Raw genomic sequence first — 14245 nt, 5'->3', positions numbered from 1 at the left:
AGTGTGGGGCCCCCGCCTCCCCCGGGCTGCGTGCTCACCTTCCCCTCACCGACCCATCCCAGCGGCTGGCTGAGGCCGTCGGGGGGGCACCCTGCATCCGGGGATGCCAGCATGGCTGGGCCCGGCCCCCTCTGTCCTGCTGAGGAAACCGCTGCTCGGGGGGCCGAGGGCCGAGCCCAGGGCCATCTGACTCAGAGCCTGTGCCCTTCCCCACCCTGGGGACCCCTTCCAGCCTCGCCTAGGGCTCTGCATGGGGACTGTCACCTGTGTAGGGGCCCCTGGGAGTCTCCTCAGTCCCTGTCCTCAGTGTCCGGAGGAGGAACCGGACCAGAGGCACCTGGGACTCGCCCGGAGCCATACAGCCAGCTGGTGGCAGAAGCCCTCTCTGCACTGCCCTGCCAGGGCTGAGAAGGAGCACGTGCGGGCAGGGAGATGGGGGGTGCATGATGGGGTCCCCCTGGGTACTGCAGGGTTCCGAGTGGACGGGCAGGGTGGTTGGTAGAGGGGGCACAGCACAGTGGCGGTGGCTGGCTTTAGAGGCCGCGGCAGGTGGCTCTGTGAGGTCTGGAGGCCATCGAGGGAGCCTTGGGCTCTGAGGGGCACTGTGGAGCCAGGACCCCGAATCTTAGAGCGGCCTCTGGGGCCAGGCTGCGTGGCCCTGGGGGTTCTCAGGCCTGCTGCCCATTACATGGCCGGCACAGGGCTGGGGGTCGGGTGAGGCTTGGGCTCCCTAAAGAAGGCCTCAGCACCCGCAGGGTGCCCAGGGCTGCGTGTTTCCCCTGCACCCTCCCCTCGCTCGCTGATTCAGTGAGGGTTGCTGCTTCCAGCTGCCCATGGGCATGGTCCCTGGGCAAAGAGTGGACTCGAGTCTCCCACAGCCCCCTCTGGCTCTGGAGGCTGCCTCCTGGAGTGAATCTGGTCCCGGGGGAGAGCAGCTGGGCTGGCTCTGGCCTCTTCTGCAGAGGTCGGTCAAGGGCAGAGATGCCGGGAGCCACAGCCAAGCCCCCACCTCCATCGGAGACATGAAGCTGGGTGGGAGGTGGTCCGCAGTGGGAAGTCCCAGCTTCTGGAAGAAGCAGACTTGAACCCCCTGGAAGGGCCTCCATCCGAGGCCTTGTAGAACCTACAAGTGCATCCTCAGGGCATCAAAGATAACCAGGCACCCAGAGAAACGAGGCAGCATGGGCAAGAACCAAGAGAACCAGACCCACACAGACCCCCCCCAGGATGGCAGTGCCAGGCCCAGACGGTGAACCGCTATGCCCACTATGTTTAAGGGAAGAAGACAAGCTTGGATATAGCCCCAGGGAACAGAAAACTGTTAGAAAGTAGCATGGGGGGTTTTGAAAAGAAAAAAGAAAAAGAAAACCAAACCAGATAGAACTTGCAGACATGGGAAACATTTGTAACTAAAACTAAAAAGGCAGTGGCTGTGTTGGTGGCTGAGCGGTCGCAGCAGGGGAGAATCAATGAGGACAAGGGAGGCAGACAGAGCGTGCGGGCCGGGAAGGGCGCAGCAGGCAGAGGATACCGCAACGAGGAGAGAAGGGACAGGGTGAGTGGGCAGGGAAATATTGTTAAGAAGTAATTGAGAATATTCCAGGACTGATGACATGCACCCATCTGCAGACGTAAGACTCCCTCCCTGTGCATTCCTAAGGAGGACAAATCCACAACCAGGCACACCTCAGTTAGGGCAACAGCAGAAAACCCAAGTCGAAGGGAAGGCCTCACGTGTGTGGAGAGGACATGTCAGATTACCACCAGAGGAGTGGCTCCCAGGGCCCGGCCGGTGCCAGCGGCTTCCCTGGCTGCAGAGGGGGCGCTCCCCAGTGAGCACACCCTCCGAGCGAGCGCGGGGCAGAGAACAAAGATGTCTGCAGAGGAATGAAACCCGGGGCACTCTGTCACCAGCAGAGCCGCACTCAAGGACTTGCGAAGGAAACTTGGGCAGAGGCGACGTCTGAGGGGCGGGGTGGGATGGAGGGTGTCAAGATGGGAACATGGACCAAAAGGGCGGTGATAACGCCGAGTGGGGCAACACGGGGTAGGAACTCGAAGCTGGACAACGAGACACCTGGTGGGGGGAAGGAGAGCTGTCAGGAGCCAGTCATGGCCTTGGGGAGCCAAGGACCAGGGTACTTAGCTCACACATCCCCAATACCAAAAGGCAGTGGGGGAGGAAAGAAACAGCTCACACCTGAGTCCTTTCCACCAATGTCTTTTATTCATGAACGTAAAATACAGTACTGAGACAGCATGCATCGCGGACGGGAGAGCAAGCCACGGGAACGGGGTCGGAGGGCCTCATGACGTCTGAGGTAGCGTGAGGTGGGGCCAGGGAGCGGGACACTGGGGGACGAGCACCGGCCCCACTTGGGATGACGGACCAGGGGGGAGCTGGGGGGTGCCGTGTCAGCCACGGGCGGAGAGAGTGCACGACGTTTCCCACCCCTTCACCCGTTCGGTTCCCCTCTTTGTGGACAGAGCTTCGGGGTTCCCTTGTCACTGGCTGTCTGGGTGTCTGCACAGGACACTGTCCTTCCCTCCAAGGGTCAGGCCCCACCTGCCCTCGCCCGAAAAATAAAGGAGCTTTGTGTTGAAAACGCCAAGGCTGCCGTCCAGGGAGCCTGGAAGCCAAGTGCGCTAAGAAAGACCCTTTTTCTCTAGAAAAATAGTTTCACTTTATAAAAGGGGGGAATGCTCATCACGGGTGGGGAAAGATGTTGGTTCGTGAGAAACGTTCTTGGGGGAAAGTTCCGTCGTGGTGGGGTGGGGGGCACTCTAGTGGCAGGGGTCCTTTTCTCGGGCTGCACTGGGTTGGGTGGAAGAGAGGGATCCTTGTGGGCAGGGCTGGGGGGCCGGGGGGCCGGGGGGCTGGGTGTCTGGGGACAGGCGGGGCGGCCCCCTGGGGTGTGGGGTGGGCGGCTGGGTGCCCCGTGGCCTTGGCCTGCAGGCTGCAGGCAAGTGCTCAGTTGAGCAAGGTTCCGTAGAGCTGAGCTTTCGTGAGGCTGTCCTTGCGGTTGAGCCCCCCGCCCCCAGTCCGCGGAAAGGCCGGCTGGGGGCTCAGGCGGGCGGCCGGGTGCATTTCTGGGGAGGCCTCCATGGAGCTAGGCTCCAAGGAGTCCCTGGAGCTTTGGAGGCTGTGCTCGGGCTCGGGGCTGGCCACCCCGCGGCGCTGCACCCCGAGCCTCTCCCCGCTGCCCTCGCCACAGGCATAGCCGGGCATGGGGTCGGCTGGCCCGCGGGCCCGGAGGAAGCAGGGCTCTGCCAGGTGCCCCTGGGAGAGGTCGTCGCCCTCGGAGAAGCTGTCGGCCTTGTAGCTGGCGTAGAGGGGGCTGGCGCGGCCCTCCGCCTTGTCGCCGGGGCTGCCCCCGCCGTAGTAGCGTTCAGAGAAGCTGCAGGGCGAGGCCCGGGGGGCCGCGGCCGGGAAGGAGTAGGCGCCAATGTCCTCCACGCTCAGGGGCCGCCACTGGCCGCGCCCGTCCTCCCTGGGCATGCGGGCGGACGCCGGCTTGGCCCGCAGGCTCCACAGGTTTGGGGGCATCAGGGCCTGCTGGGGGCCCGGGGAGGCCGGGAAGCGGTAGGGCTCGGCCGCGTAGGGCGACAAGGTCCGCGCGTACCCTGCGGCCATCTCGGCGCTCCGCGGGGCGGCCGCCGCGGCCGCGGCCTTGAAGCGCAGGCTGCCCTGGTAGGCGGCGGGCGGCGGGCGCTGGAAGAGCTCGCGGGTGTTCAGGTAGATGGCCTGCTGCGAGGCGGGCAGCGTGCCGGCCTGGCCGTGCTCCTTCTCCTCCGACGTGGCGCTGAAGCTCGAGTAGGAGCTGGACGTGGGCAGCGAGCCCGCGTAGCCCGGGTAGGCCTCGCGCCGGAAGCCCGCCGGGAAGGCCGCCGCCTCGGCCTCCTCCTCCTCCTCCGCCGCGCTGTCGGTGGAGTTCTGCCCCCGCAGGAAGCCCACGTCGGTCACGGACGCGTCCACGCTGGGCCGCCGGTCACGCCGCGGCTCCTCGGGGCAGTAGAGGGCCGTGTCGCTGCAGTAGATGTCCTCCTTGTAGGGAGGGCGCAGGCCTGCCTTCTCCACCCCGTCGCGGAAGGCCAGGTCGCGGCCCGAGGCCTCGGACATGCGGGAGGACAGGCTGCCGGGCTCCGGCTTCTCCAGCACCTTGGCGATGACGCAGGCGGGCACGCTGTCGGCGTAGGCGGGGCGGCAGAGCGCGGCGGGCAGGCTGCAGCCGTGCTTCTCCATGTGCAGGCTCACGCGCTCCTGGAAGTCCAAGGGCAGCTGGAACGGGACGGTGCGGGCGGAGGGGGGCAGGACAGGGGTCAAGTCAGCCTGGGACCCACCGACAGCGGGAGAAGCGCCCGGAGGGGCCTGCCTAGGCCTCTCACATGGCACCAGCTGGAGGGGGGCCCAGGACGCGCCTGGGTTCGCCAGAGGAACCCCGGTCACCTCCGTCCCCAAAAGCCCACTCCCCCTGGGGCCCGCGGAGCCCAGACGCTGAGAGCAGGGTCTGACTGGCCCCTCTCTGGGTTCCAGTTCTCTCCTGCCCACTTCCTCCCACTGAGGGGCTGACTTGCTCCCCCGTTGTGTCCCAGGTGCTCCCGAACAAGATAGACTCAGAAACATATGCAACAAAGATTGGGGGCCAGGGCCAGGCGCCCAGCAGTTTCCGCATGAGCGCCTGGTGCCTTGTGGGGACATTCCGCTACTGTTTGATCTATTTTGTGAGTGTCTCAGGTGTGGCCCAGGCCCAGAGTGAGGGGACAGGGACAGCGGCCTGGGTGAGGGCAGGGTGTGGAGGGGAGGGGCGGCCTGGCTGAGGTCAGGGGGTCCTGGACCAGCCTGACGTTGGCACCAGAGCGCCCTGGGGCTTTGGCTGAGTCCCTCTCAGGTGCAGGCAGTTTTCTTGTCTCTGAAACGGGCACCGTTGGTAAATGTGCCCAAACCAACTGCAGGGTTTCTGTGACGCTCATGGAAGGTCACAGGGCAATTCAGTGGATGGATGGCGGCTTGAGACAGAGGCAAGCAGCAGCCCCAAGAGGACACCGGAGGGGGGAGCGAGCTGTCCAGTCTGGGTGAGGAGGTGCGCGTGAGAGGGCGGGGCTTGTGTGGTCGCCACCACATCTCAGGAAGGCCCGGATGCTGCTGGCGGTTCCGCTCACCCAGCTTCTGCCCCTCAAGGGTGGGGAGGGGCCTTGGGGCGGGGCCTGCCCAGAGGAGCCCCGAGTGGGCAGGGCTCACATTACCTCGGACACCTTATGGACCCTGCCGTAGGTCTGGCTGCACTGCAGCAGCTGGGCCGCTAGGTTGCAGTCCTTCCTATAGAGCTCCTAAAAGACAAGAGAGGCGTTGGCCCAGGCTCGTCCAGTTCCTGCCGGGGTCCCTGCCGCCCTGCCCAGAGACCGGCTGGGCAGAGCGCTGTGCAGTTAGCAGGACAAGGACCCTCCCTGGACCTCACGCTGTCACTTGCAGAATGGGGAACTCTGCCCTGACCTGGAGCTGATGGTGCATGGAGGGGGCCCTGCCAGGCAGGCCTGTGTTGCCCCAAATGGGAACCTCTCCCCAGCTGGGGGCAGTGGTTAGACAGTCCCCCATGCCCTCTGAATTCCGGGAGGCCCCAGGCATGAAGAACTGAGCCCTGCAGGAAACTCCGTAGAGAGTGTGGGACCCCACATCTCAGACTCCACACTCACACCCCCATTCTCAGAGTGGCAGAGCCTGGCAGTGGGGGTGGCTGCAGGGCTGGGCCAGAGTCATAGGGAGTGGGGGCACGGGGCGGGTGTGAGCCCAGGTCTAGGAGGGGGCCGCTCAGCCTCCTGAGCCGAAAACAGATGCAAACAGTAGGAATGAGGGGGTCTGGTTTGTCTTTGGAAATCTCTGTTGCATGTGCCTGTGGCTGGACCTTTTATTCTTGCCCCTACCCAGGGACCGTCCACAGTGAGGGCCCGGACACGGAGGAGTCTGGGTCCGCCCACTGGCCCAGCTCCACCGGGACTGAATGTCCTACAGCTCAGGCAAGTGTTGAGGTGGGGTCTACCCCTGCCGTTCCTCCACCCTGGTGCCCGCATCTCCACCTGCTGTGCGGAGGCTGGTGCCCCAGCCTGGCCTGCACTGTGGAGGGCACTTGGGTTGCCAGGCCCCTCAGCCTCCTCGGGCCTCCTGGGAAGGGCACAGCTGGCTGGGAGCTGAGGACTGACCCTCCGCGCCCAGGATGCCTCAGAGAGGTTTCCCCTGGCATCAGAGGGCCTTGGGGCCAGCCTGGCCAGCCCGGCTCTGACCCCGAGTCTTGAACAGATCTGAGAGCCGCCCTGCCTGGGGCCTGCCCTGTCCTCATCCACGGACATGCCTTGGGGACCTGACCGGTCTGCATAGCAAACACCGCACTGATGCTGACCTCCACCACCCCAGACACAGGGCCACGTGCCGGCTGCCGTCCGGCACATCCGCTTGGTCAGCGTGAACGCTGGGGCCAGCTGCTCTGCCCCAGGCGCACCCGCCCAGGGAGAGACAGGACCTGTCTCCTCTCACTCCCACTTCCAAGGTTTCGGCAGTCCTACTGCCTCTGTCCGTCTTGAGAACAGAACCGGGCTCCGAGCCCTCTGCCCACCTCCACCAGTTGTGCCTGGATCGTTGCCATGGCCTCCTCCATCTCCCAGCTCCCGCCCTCGTCCCTACAGTGTGTTCTTAGCGGGGCAGCATGTGAGCCCAGTAAAAGGGGACATCCACTCGGGTTATGCCTCTGCTTCAGAACCTTCAGTGGCTCCCTAATTCCTCCAGGTTAACCCCCCGATCCCTACAGGAGCCTATACAATGTGGCCTCCCCTGATCTTTCTGACCTCAGACCCCAGCTTCTCCCCGACTGAGAGCCCACTCCAGTTTCCCTGCTGTCCTTCTGCTCATCCGATGCACCCTGGCCTCTTGTCCCTGGATACCCCTTTGGGTCTTGGCTCCAGCAGCCTCTCCTGGAAGCATCCCATTGAGATTCGCAAACCTTGCAACTGGCAACTCAACCGTTCCCTTTCTGATTTTTCTTGGCAACCTTTAGCACCTCTATCTAGCACACTACAGAGTTTGTGTATTTCTCTTGTTTGTCGTCTGTCTCCCCCCTTCCCCACTCAGGTGTCAGCTCCATGTGGGCAAAGGATTTCTGCTTGTGTTGTTCACACTATGGTCTCAGAGCCCAGTTGGGTCTGGCAAGGAGCAGACACTAATTAGTGAACATGTAGTCAGCGGTCAGAGATCCGTGGAGGGCAGCTGGGCCCTTCTCATGGGGCCCTTGAAAGCAGTCCCCACGGGCGGCCACCTGGCTCTGATGCCTAGGGGGAGTAGCTACACCCCAACCCTCGGCCCCTCGGGGTCAGAATGACCCCACACTTACATTGTCCTCCGACAGCTTGTCGATGGTCACCTTGGCCTCCAGCAGGTGGCTGTTGAGGGCAACAATCTCATGGCTCAGCGCTCGTTTCTCTTCCTCATAGTGCTGGCCCTGGGGCGGGGTGGGGAGGGGGCAGTGGAAGGAGGTGGTCAGTGGTCAGCAGTCAGCCAAGGCCCGGGGCTCAAGTCCAGTTATCCCCTGAGGCCTCCGGTGTGCCTCTTGTAGCCCTTAACGACGAGGTGTTTGGAGGGCCATGGAACACAGGGCTAAGAGCACAGCTGGATCCAGGTTCAAAATCTGCTCCACCACTGAGAAGCCAGGCGGCCTCAGGCAAATCACTGCCTCCCTGACCCTCGGTTTCTCATCTGCGCCACAGGAGAGCCATGTCTGGCCTCCAGGGAGTCTGGGGTGAGGAGGCCTTGCGCTCGGCACAAAGCCTGGCCCATCTCAATCGCCGATTGGGATACTCAGGCCCAGGGTCCCAGGCAGAGCCAGCCCAGCCCCTAGGCCGGCCTGCCACAGCTCTCTGACAGCGCGTGAAGGCAGGCAGGTGGTGAACACCCATTTCTGATTTTCAGAAACAAAGGAAGCTTGTAACCAAACTAGAAGGAGAGGGAACTCCTCCCCCTGGGGTGAGGAGAAGGCACCAGGACCCGCCCAGCCCCTTGATGGAGAGAACTAGAGGCTCTCCCTTCATAGAGAATGCCAGCAGGCCCACCATCTCCCTTTCTGTTCCTGCACACCGAGAAGCTAGCCCCGTCAGCAGAGGACAGGTCACCGCTGAGGTCACACGCAGACGTGTGAGTGTCTGCAGGAGGCTCTCTGTCCCCGGGCCAGGCCCTGGCACTGGCACATTTATTCCTCACAGTAAGAGGGACGGGTTCCCAGCAGAGGCACTGTCGAGGCTCAAACCTGGCCCTGGCTCTCTCAGGGCCTGCACGCGGGCCTCTGTCCTCCCAGGCCTGCCTCTCTGGGCGGATGCTGACCTGGGGTCACCATCCCCAGTGCACGTCCCCTCTCCCCAAAGCCCCATTTACACGCCTCCAGGCCTGGCGCTCTCACGCTGCTGCTGGGGCTCACGGGGTCTGAACCCTCCATCTCGCCTGCCCTGAGAGCACCCTCCCATTCAGTGTAGAAAGGGTGAGGCAGGCCCAGCCCTGGTGCGGGGGTGTGGGTGTGTGTCAGGAAGTGCGGCCTGTGACCCAGCTCCTGCATGGACAAGGGGACAGCAGCGAGGCCAGCGGTGCTCCACCAGAGCCGGCAGCCCCGGAGTGGGGTGCTGGGCAGGGCCGTGGCGGCAGCGGAGCCCTCACCATGCGGTACAGCTTCTCCTCCAGCTCCTGGTTGATCCTCTGCAGTGCCATGTAGTTGCTCTGGATCCTGGAACAGGAGGCAATGTGGCCACTGCTGTGCCAGGCCAGGCCTCCCCATGACCCCCATGGCCACATGGCCCCCTGAGCAGAGCCCGGCAGAACAGAGGCCCCATGAACCCACCCACCAGCCCCACCCTGGTCTAACTGTTCCTCCACGCATGGCAGAAAACATCTGGTTAAAGCTAACTTGTTGGAGGCCCTCCCTGGACCAGGGTCGAGGACCCCTGGAGACAGAAAGGAGATCCTGTTGTTCACCAACAACTCCGCCGGGTCCTCCCTCAGAGCCTGTTTACTCACATTTCACACACAGCGCTGCCGAGCCTGGCTACGGGGCTGCTGTTCAACAGCAGACTAGCTGGGAAGAGACCTAAGACTGTGTGACAGGCCCTGGGGTGAGTGCTGGTGACACCTGGTGACAAGATCTGGTCCCCTGGAGGAAGGGTGACGGTGGAGGCAAGTGCTGGGGGCAGGAATCGGAGCCTCTGGACCCCCACTGCTGCCATGGAGCATGAAGGAGCTTGGGACAGTGACAGTCCTCTTGACAACTTGTGTGGAATGTGGTTGCCCCCAAACCCCGACAATAATAGGGAAACTGAGGCGAGAGGTGTTTAAAGCAGTAATTAGCAGAGCTGAGACTTTAACCGAGGTCTGATTGACTGTCCAAGCTTGGTTCGCCCCACAACTCTATGGTGACATTCAAAAAGTCCAGCAGGAGGGGGCCACTCAGGGAGGGACAAACTCCCTGAAATCCCGGCTTGGGCAGCACCAGCCACAGTGCTCTGTAAATATTTAAAAGAAACCAAGCCAACAGCCAAGTTTGCATTCTCTGCATTCTTCCTAAAGGAAGGCTGGAAAGTGTAATACGTTTTAGAAAAATAACCATCGTAAACGTGCAGAAGCACATCATTTTGAGAAGTTTGGTTTTGAAGGGATCCTTCACCTGACGGGACACTTAGGACAGGACACTTAATGCCCTGCCATGCTGCCCAAGGGAACTGTTCCTAAACTCTGGTTCATCCCCAGGGCTAGACATTGCTTTTCCCATTGAGGACCCAGAGGACAGGGGCTGGGGCCCTGGTGGGTCAGTTAGGGTCTGGAGATGGCTGCTTTTGTGTCATGCTGCTGCCGCCCCACCAAGTCAGTATGAGAAATGAGCAGGGGTGGGCAGGTGGCTGTAAACAGCCTGTCTGTCCCTGGTAGTGGCCAAACCTGCATTCAGATCCTGATTCAGTAACTCTTGGAACAAAGTGTGACTTTGGGAAAAGAGCTTACCCTCCTGGGCCCTGGACTCATCTTCTTGGAACCGAACCGAACCGAGCGGAGTCAACCAGCTCCGGTGGTGGGAGGCAGAGCTCTGGAGCTGCGGATTTGAGCCCCGCCCCGCCCCGCCCCCTCCCCAGCGGCCCCGCCTCCTGACCTGCGCAGCTTCTCCGTGACCTTCTCGAGCTCCTCCTGCGCGCGCCGCAGCTCGATCTCCAGGTAGTGGCGCGTGGAGTCGAACTCGGTCTCCAGCTTCTCGAGCTTGTGCGTGGTGTAGGACAGCCGCTTGCGCAGCTCGCCCTTCTGCTCCTGCAGCGCGCTGCAACGACACGCGGCGGCGGGCCGGGCCGCGGCGCTGAGTGTGGGAAACTCGGCCCGTGTGGTCCGGCCGGGTGCCCTGGGGGTGCGCACCGCGTGCGCCCGGCCGCACTCACACACTCGCGCGCGCATACACTCACCTGGTCCCCCCGCCCCACCCCCACTTCCCAGCGGGCGGCACTCGAGGCTTAGGGTCCCTTGGGGTTAGGGTCCCTCGGGGTCAGTGCCTCTAACACTGAGCCAGTCTGGCCCCCGCAGTCCCTGTGCTCCTGGCAGCGCCCTGTCAGAAGTAAACCCCTGCGGAGTCACCTCATTGACCACAGAACCTGGCTAATGTTTGGGTCGGCTTACAGGACCTGGATAAGAGAGTGCCCGTTAGCACCCATGAAGTTGACTTCTGGATGGCATAGCTTACAAGGCCCCCCCCCTCCACTTTGGCTCCTCCGCAGCGGTGGGTGGGGATGGTGAGGGCCAGAGGTGGCAGTGCCATGCCCTAGACCAAGCTTCCCTGCCCCAAACTGGCTGTGTGGCCTCAGCAGGCTGCCTGAGTCTGGGCGTGGGAGAGGATGGGTGGGCATGCTCAGCATCCACAAGGCTGGCCAGCTAGGGGCACGTAGCCTTGGGCACTCAGAAAAGGCCAGGCCTGCTCACGCCCTCTTCCTCCAGGAAGACTTGAGGTTCTATTCCCCCCCAGACTCGGTGCTCCTCTAGGACCCCAGGACAATGAGCCCTGATACTCAGGAAACAAACGGGATAATCTGCCCTCGGAACTGTCTATATCTTGCCCCATGGACACAAAGCCCTGCTAGAGAGATGCCCAGGTCTTAGGGAGACCCACTGGAAGAAGCACACATCCCAGGGGACCACCTAGTGCCCACACCCATCCACCCATGTGGCCACCTGAGCCCTGAGTCATGCTCCTTCTCTAGCCATACTGCTGGGCCATCAACAACCAGCCTCTGGACCCTGGCACTTCTGAGACCTGCAATGCCAGCTCAATGTGCCCTTCACAGCACCCCTACCCCATCCTGGGAACCAAGTACCCATAGGGTGCCCCACAGCACCCCTACACCCACCTCTGAGCCAGCTACCTTTCCCCCTTCACCAACCCATAAGCACAGCTGGGTCCCAGTCATCACCCACACTGCCCACTCCTGATGGGTCCCTGCCATCACCTACACTGCCCACTCCTGATGGGTCCCTGCAGTCACCCACACTGCCCACTCCTGATGGGTCCCTGCCATCACCTACACTGCCCACTCCTGATGTGTCCCTGCCATCACCCATAATGCCCACTCCTGATGGGTCCCTGCCATCACCTACACTGCCCACTCCTGATGGGTCCCTGCAGTCACCCACACTGCCCACTCCTGATGGGTCCCTGCCGTCACCCACACTGCCCACTCCTGATGGGTCCCAGCCGTCACCCACACTGCCCACTCCTGATGGGTCCCAGCCATCACCCACACTGCTCACTCCTGATGTGTCCCTGCCATCACCCACACTGCCCACTCCTGATGGGCCCCTGCCATCACCCACACTGCCCACTCCTGATGGGTCCCAGTCATCACCCACACTGCCCACTCCTGATGGGCCCCCGCCATCACCCACACTGCCCACTCCTGATGGGTCCCCGCCATCACCCACACTGCCCACTCCTGATGGGTCCCAGCCATCACCCACACTGCCCACTCCTGATGGGTCCCAGTCATCACCCACACTGCCCACTCCTGATGGGTCCCAGTCATCACCCACACTGCCCACTCCTGATGGGTCCCAGTCATCAACCACACTGCCCACTCCTGATGGGTCCCTGCCATCACCCACACTGCCCACTCCTGATGGGTCCCAGCCATCACCCACACTGCCCACTCCTGATGGGTCCCAGCCATCACCCACACTGCCCACTCCTGATGGGTCCCAGCCATCACCTACACTGCCCACTCCTGATGGGTCCCTGCCATCACCCACACTGCCCACTCCTGATGTGTCCCTGCCATCACCCACACTGCCCACTCCTGATGGGTCCCTGCCATCACCCACACTGCCCACTCCTGATGTGTCCCTGCCATCACCCATAATGCCCACTCCTGATGGGTCCCTGCCATCACCTACACTGCCCACTCCTGATGGGTCCCTGCAGTCACCCACACTGCCCACTCCTGATGGGTCCCTGCCGTCACCCACACTGCCCACTCCTGATGGGTCCCAGCCATCACCCACACTGCCCACTCCTGATGGGTCCCAGCCATCACCCACGCTGCTCACTCCTGATGTGTCCCTGCCATCACCCACGCTGCCCACTCCTGATGGGCCCCTGCCATCACCCACACTGCCCACTCCTGATGGGTCCCAGTCATCACCCACACTGCCCACTCCTGATGGGCCCCAGCCATCACCCACACTGCCCACTCCTGATGGGTCCCCGCCATCACCCACACTGCCCACTCCTGATGGGTCCCAGCCATCACCCACACTGCCCACTCCTGATGGGTCCCAGTCATCACCCACACTGCCCACTCCTGATGGGTCCCAGTCATCACCCACACTGCCCACTCCTGATGGGTCCCAGTCATCAACCACACTGCCCACTCCTGATGGGTCCCTGCCATCACCCACACTGCCTACTCCTGATGGGTCCCAGCCATCACCCACACTGCCCACTCCTGATGGGTCCCAGCCATCACCCACACTGCCCACTCCTGATGGGTCCCAGCCATCACCTACACTGCCCACTCCTGATGGGTCCCTGCCATCACCCACACTGCCCACTCCTGATGTGTCCCTGCCATCACCCACACTGCCCACTCCTGATGTGTCCCTGCCATCACCCACACTGCCCACTCCTGATGGGTCCCTGCCATCACCCACAATGCCCACTCCTGATGTGTCCCTGCCATCACCCACACTGCCCACTCCTGATGTGTCCCTGCCATCACCCACACTGCCCACTCCTGATGTGTCCCTGCCATCACCCACACTGCCCACTCCTGATGGGTCCCTGCCATCACCCACACTGCCCACTCCTGATGGGTCCCAGCCATCACCCGCAATGCCCTCTCCTGATGGGTCCCAGCCATCACCCGCAATGCCCACTCCTGATGGGTCCCAGCCTTCACCCGCACTGCCCACTCCTGATGGGTCCCAGCCATCACCCGCAATGCCCACTCCTGATGGGTCCCAGCCATCACCCGCAATGCCCACTCCTGATGGGTCCCTGCCATCACCCGCACTGCCCACTCCTGATGGGTCCCAGCCATCACCCTCAATGCCCACTCCTGATGGGTCCCAGCCATCACCCACACTGCCCACTCCTGATGCGTCCCTGCCATCACCCACACTGCCCACTCCTGATGGGTCCCAGCCATCACCCACACTGCCCACTCCTGATGGGTCCCTGCCATCACCCACACTGCCCACTCCTGATGTGCCCCAGCCATCACCCACACTGCCCACTCCTGATGGGTCCCTGCCATCACCCACACTGCCCACTCCTGATGTGCCCCAGCCACACCACCTACAACGCACCCACTGTCACCCTCTTTCCTTCTCCCGCGGGCCCCATCTTGTTCCCAGCACCTCACAGCCGTGATCAGACAAATGTGGTTCCCGCCCCACGGAGCCTGCAGTCTCAGGGGAGACAGGATGAAAAGGGAGCAGGCTCGTCAACAAGGCAAGTGCAAGCGATAAATACAGCAGAGCTGTGAGCTGGGTTCTGGGCAGAGCCAGGACTGCCTGCGGGACCCCTGGGCTGAGACTTCCTGCTCACAGGGCAACCAGCTTCATGGAGCCCTCCTTCCTGAGCCTCAGTTAACCCTGGGCCTCTGGATGGCTTTCCAGACGTACTATGACTCTGTCCCACCAACCCACAAATGCTGTTCCCTCCCTCCCTGAGCCCTGACACCCAGCCACCCCAAGCTG

At 62.8% G+C, this 14245-nt stretch overlaps 1 protein-coding gene across 5 annotated transcripts in view; it reads right to left on the bottom strand.

Annotated features, from left to right (window-relative positions):
- Positions 1 to 2257: 2257 nt before the first annotated feature.
- The window catches only part of BEGAIN (brain enriched guanylate kinase associated), a 50312-nt gene continuing 38324 nt past the window's right edge, over positions 2258 to 14245 (bottom strand). For 4 of the 5 annotated variants that reach the window (XM_066273851.1, XM_066273850.1, XM_066273849.1 and 1 more), the window contains 5 exons: positions 10164 to 10325; positions 8687 to 8753; positions 7377 to 7484; positions 5245 to 5328; positions 2258 to 4279 (listed from right to left, as the gene is read on the bottom strand). In XM_066273851.1, the coding sequence (XP_066129948.1) occupies positions 2972 to 4279; positions 5245 to 5328; positions 7377 to 7484; positions 8687 to 8753; positions 10164 to 10325 (1729 nt within the window). In that variant the 3' untranslated portion in view covers positions 2258 to 2971. Of the gene's footprint in view, positions 4280 to 5244; positions 5329 to 7376; positions 7485 to 8686; positions 8754 to 10018; positions 10105 to 10163; positions 10326 to 14245 lie in introns of those variants that run through there. The other variant, XM_066273853.1, reaches the window with a different exon arrangement.

This window comes from Saccopteryx bilineata, chromosome 4, assembly GCF_036850765.1.
Source record: "Saccopteryx bilineata isolate mSacBil1 chromosome 4, mSacBil1_pri_phased_curated, whole genome shotgun sequence".
NCBI classification, from domain to species: Eukaryota; Metazoa; Chordata; class Mammalia; order Chiroptera; family Emballonuridae; genus Saccopteryx; species Saccopteryx bilineata.
This window is presented reverse-complemented; position numbering and strand designations above follow the sequence as displayed.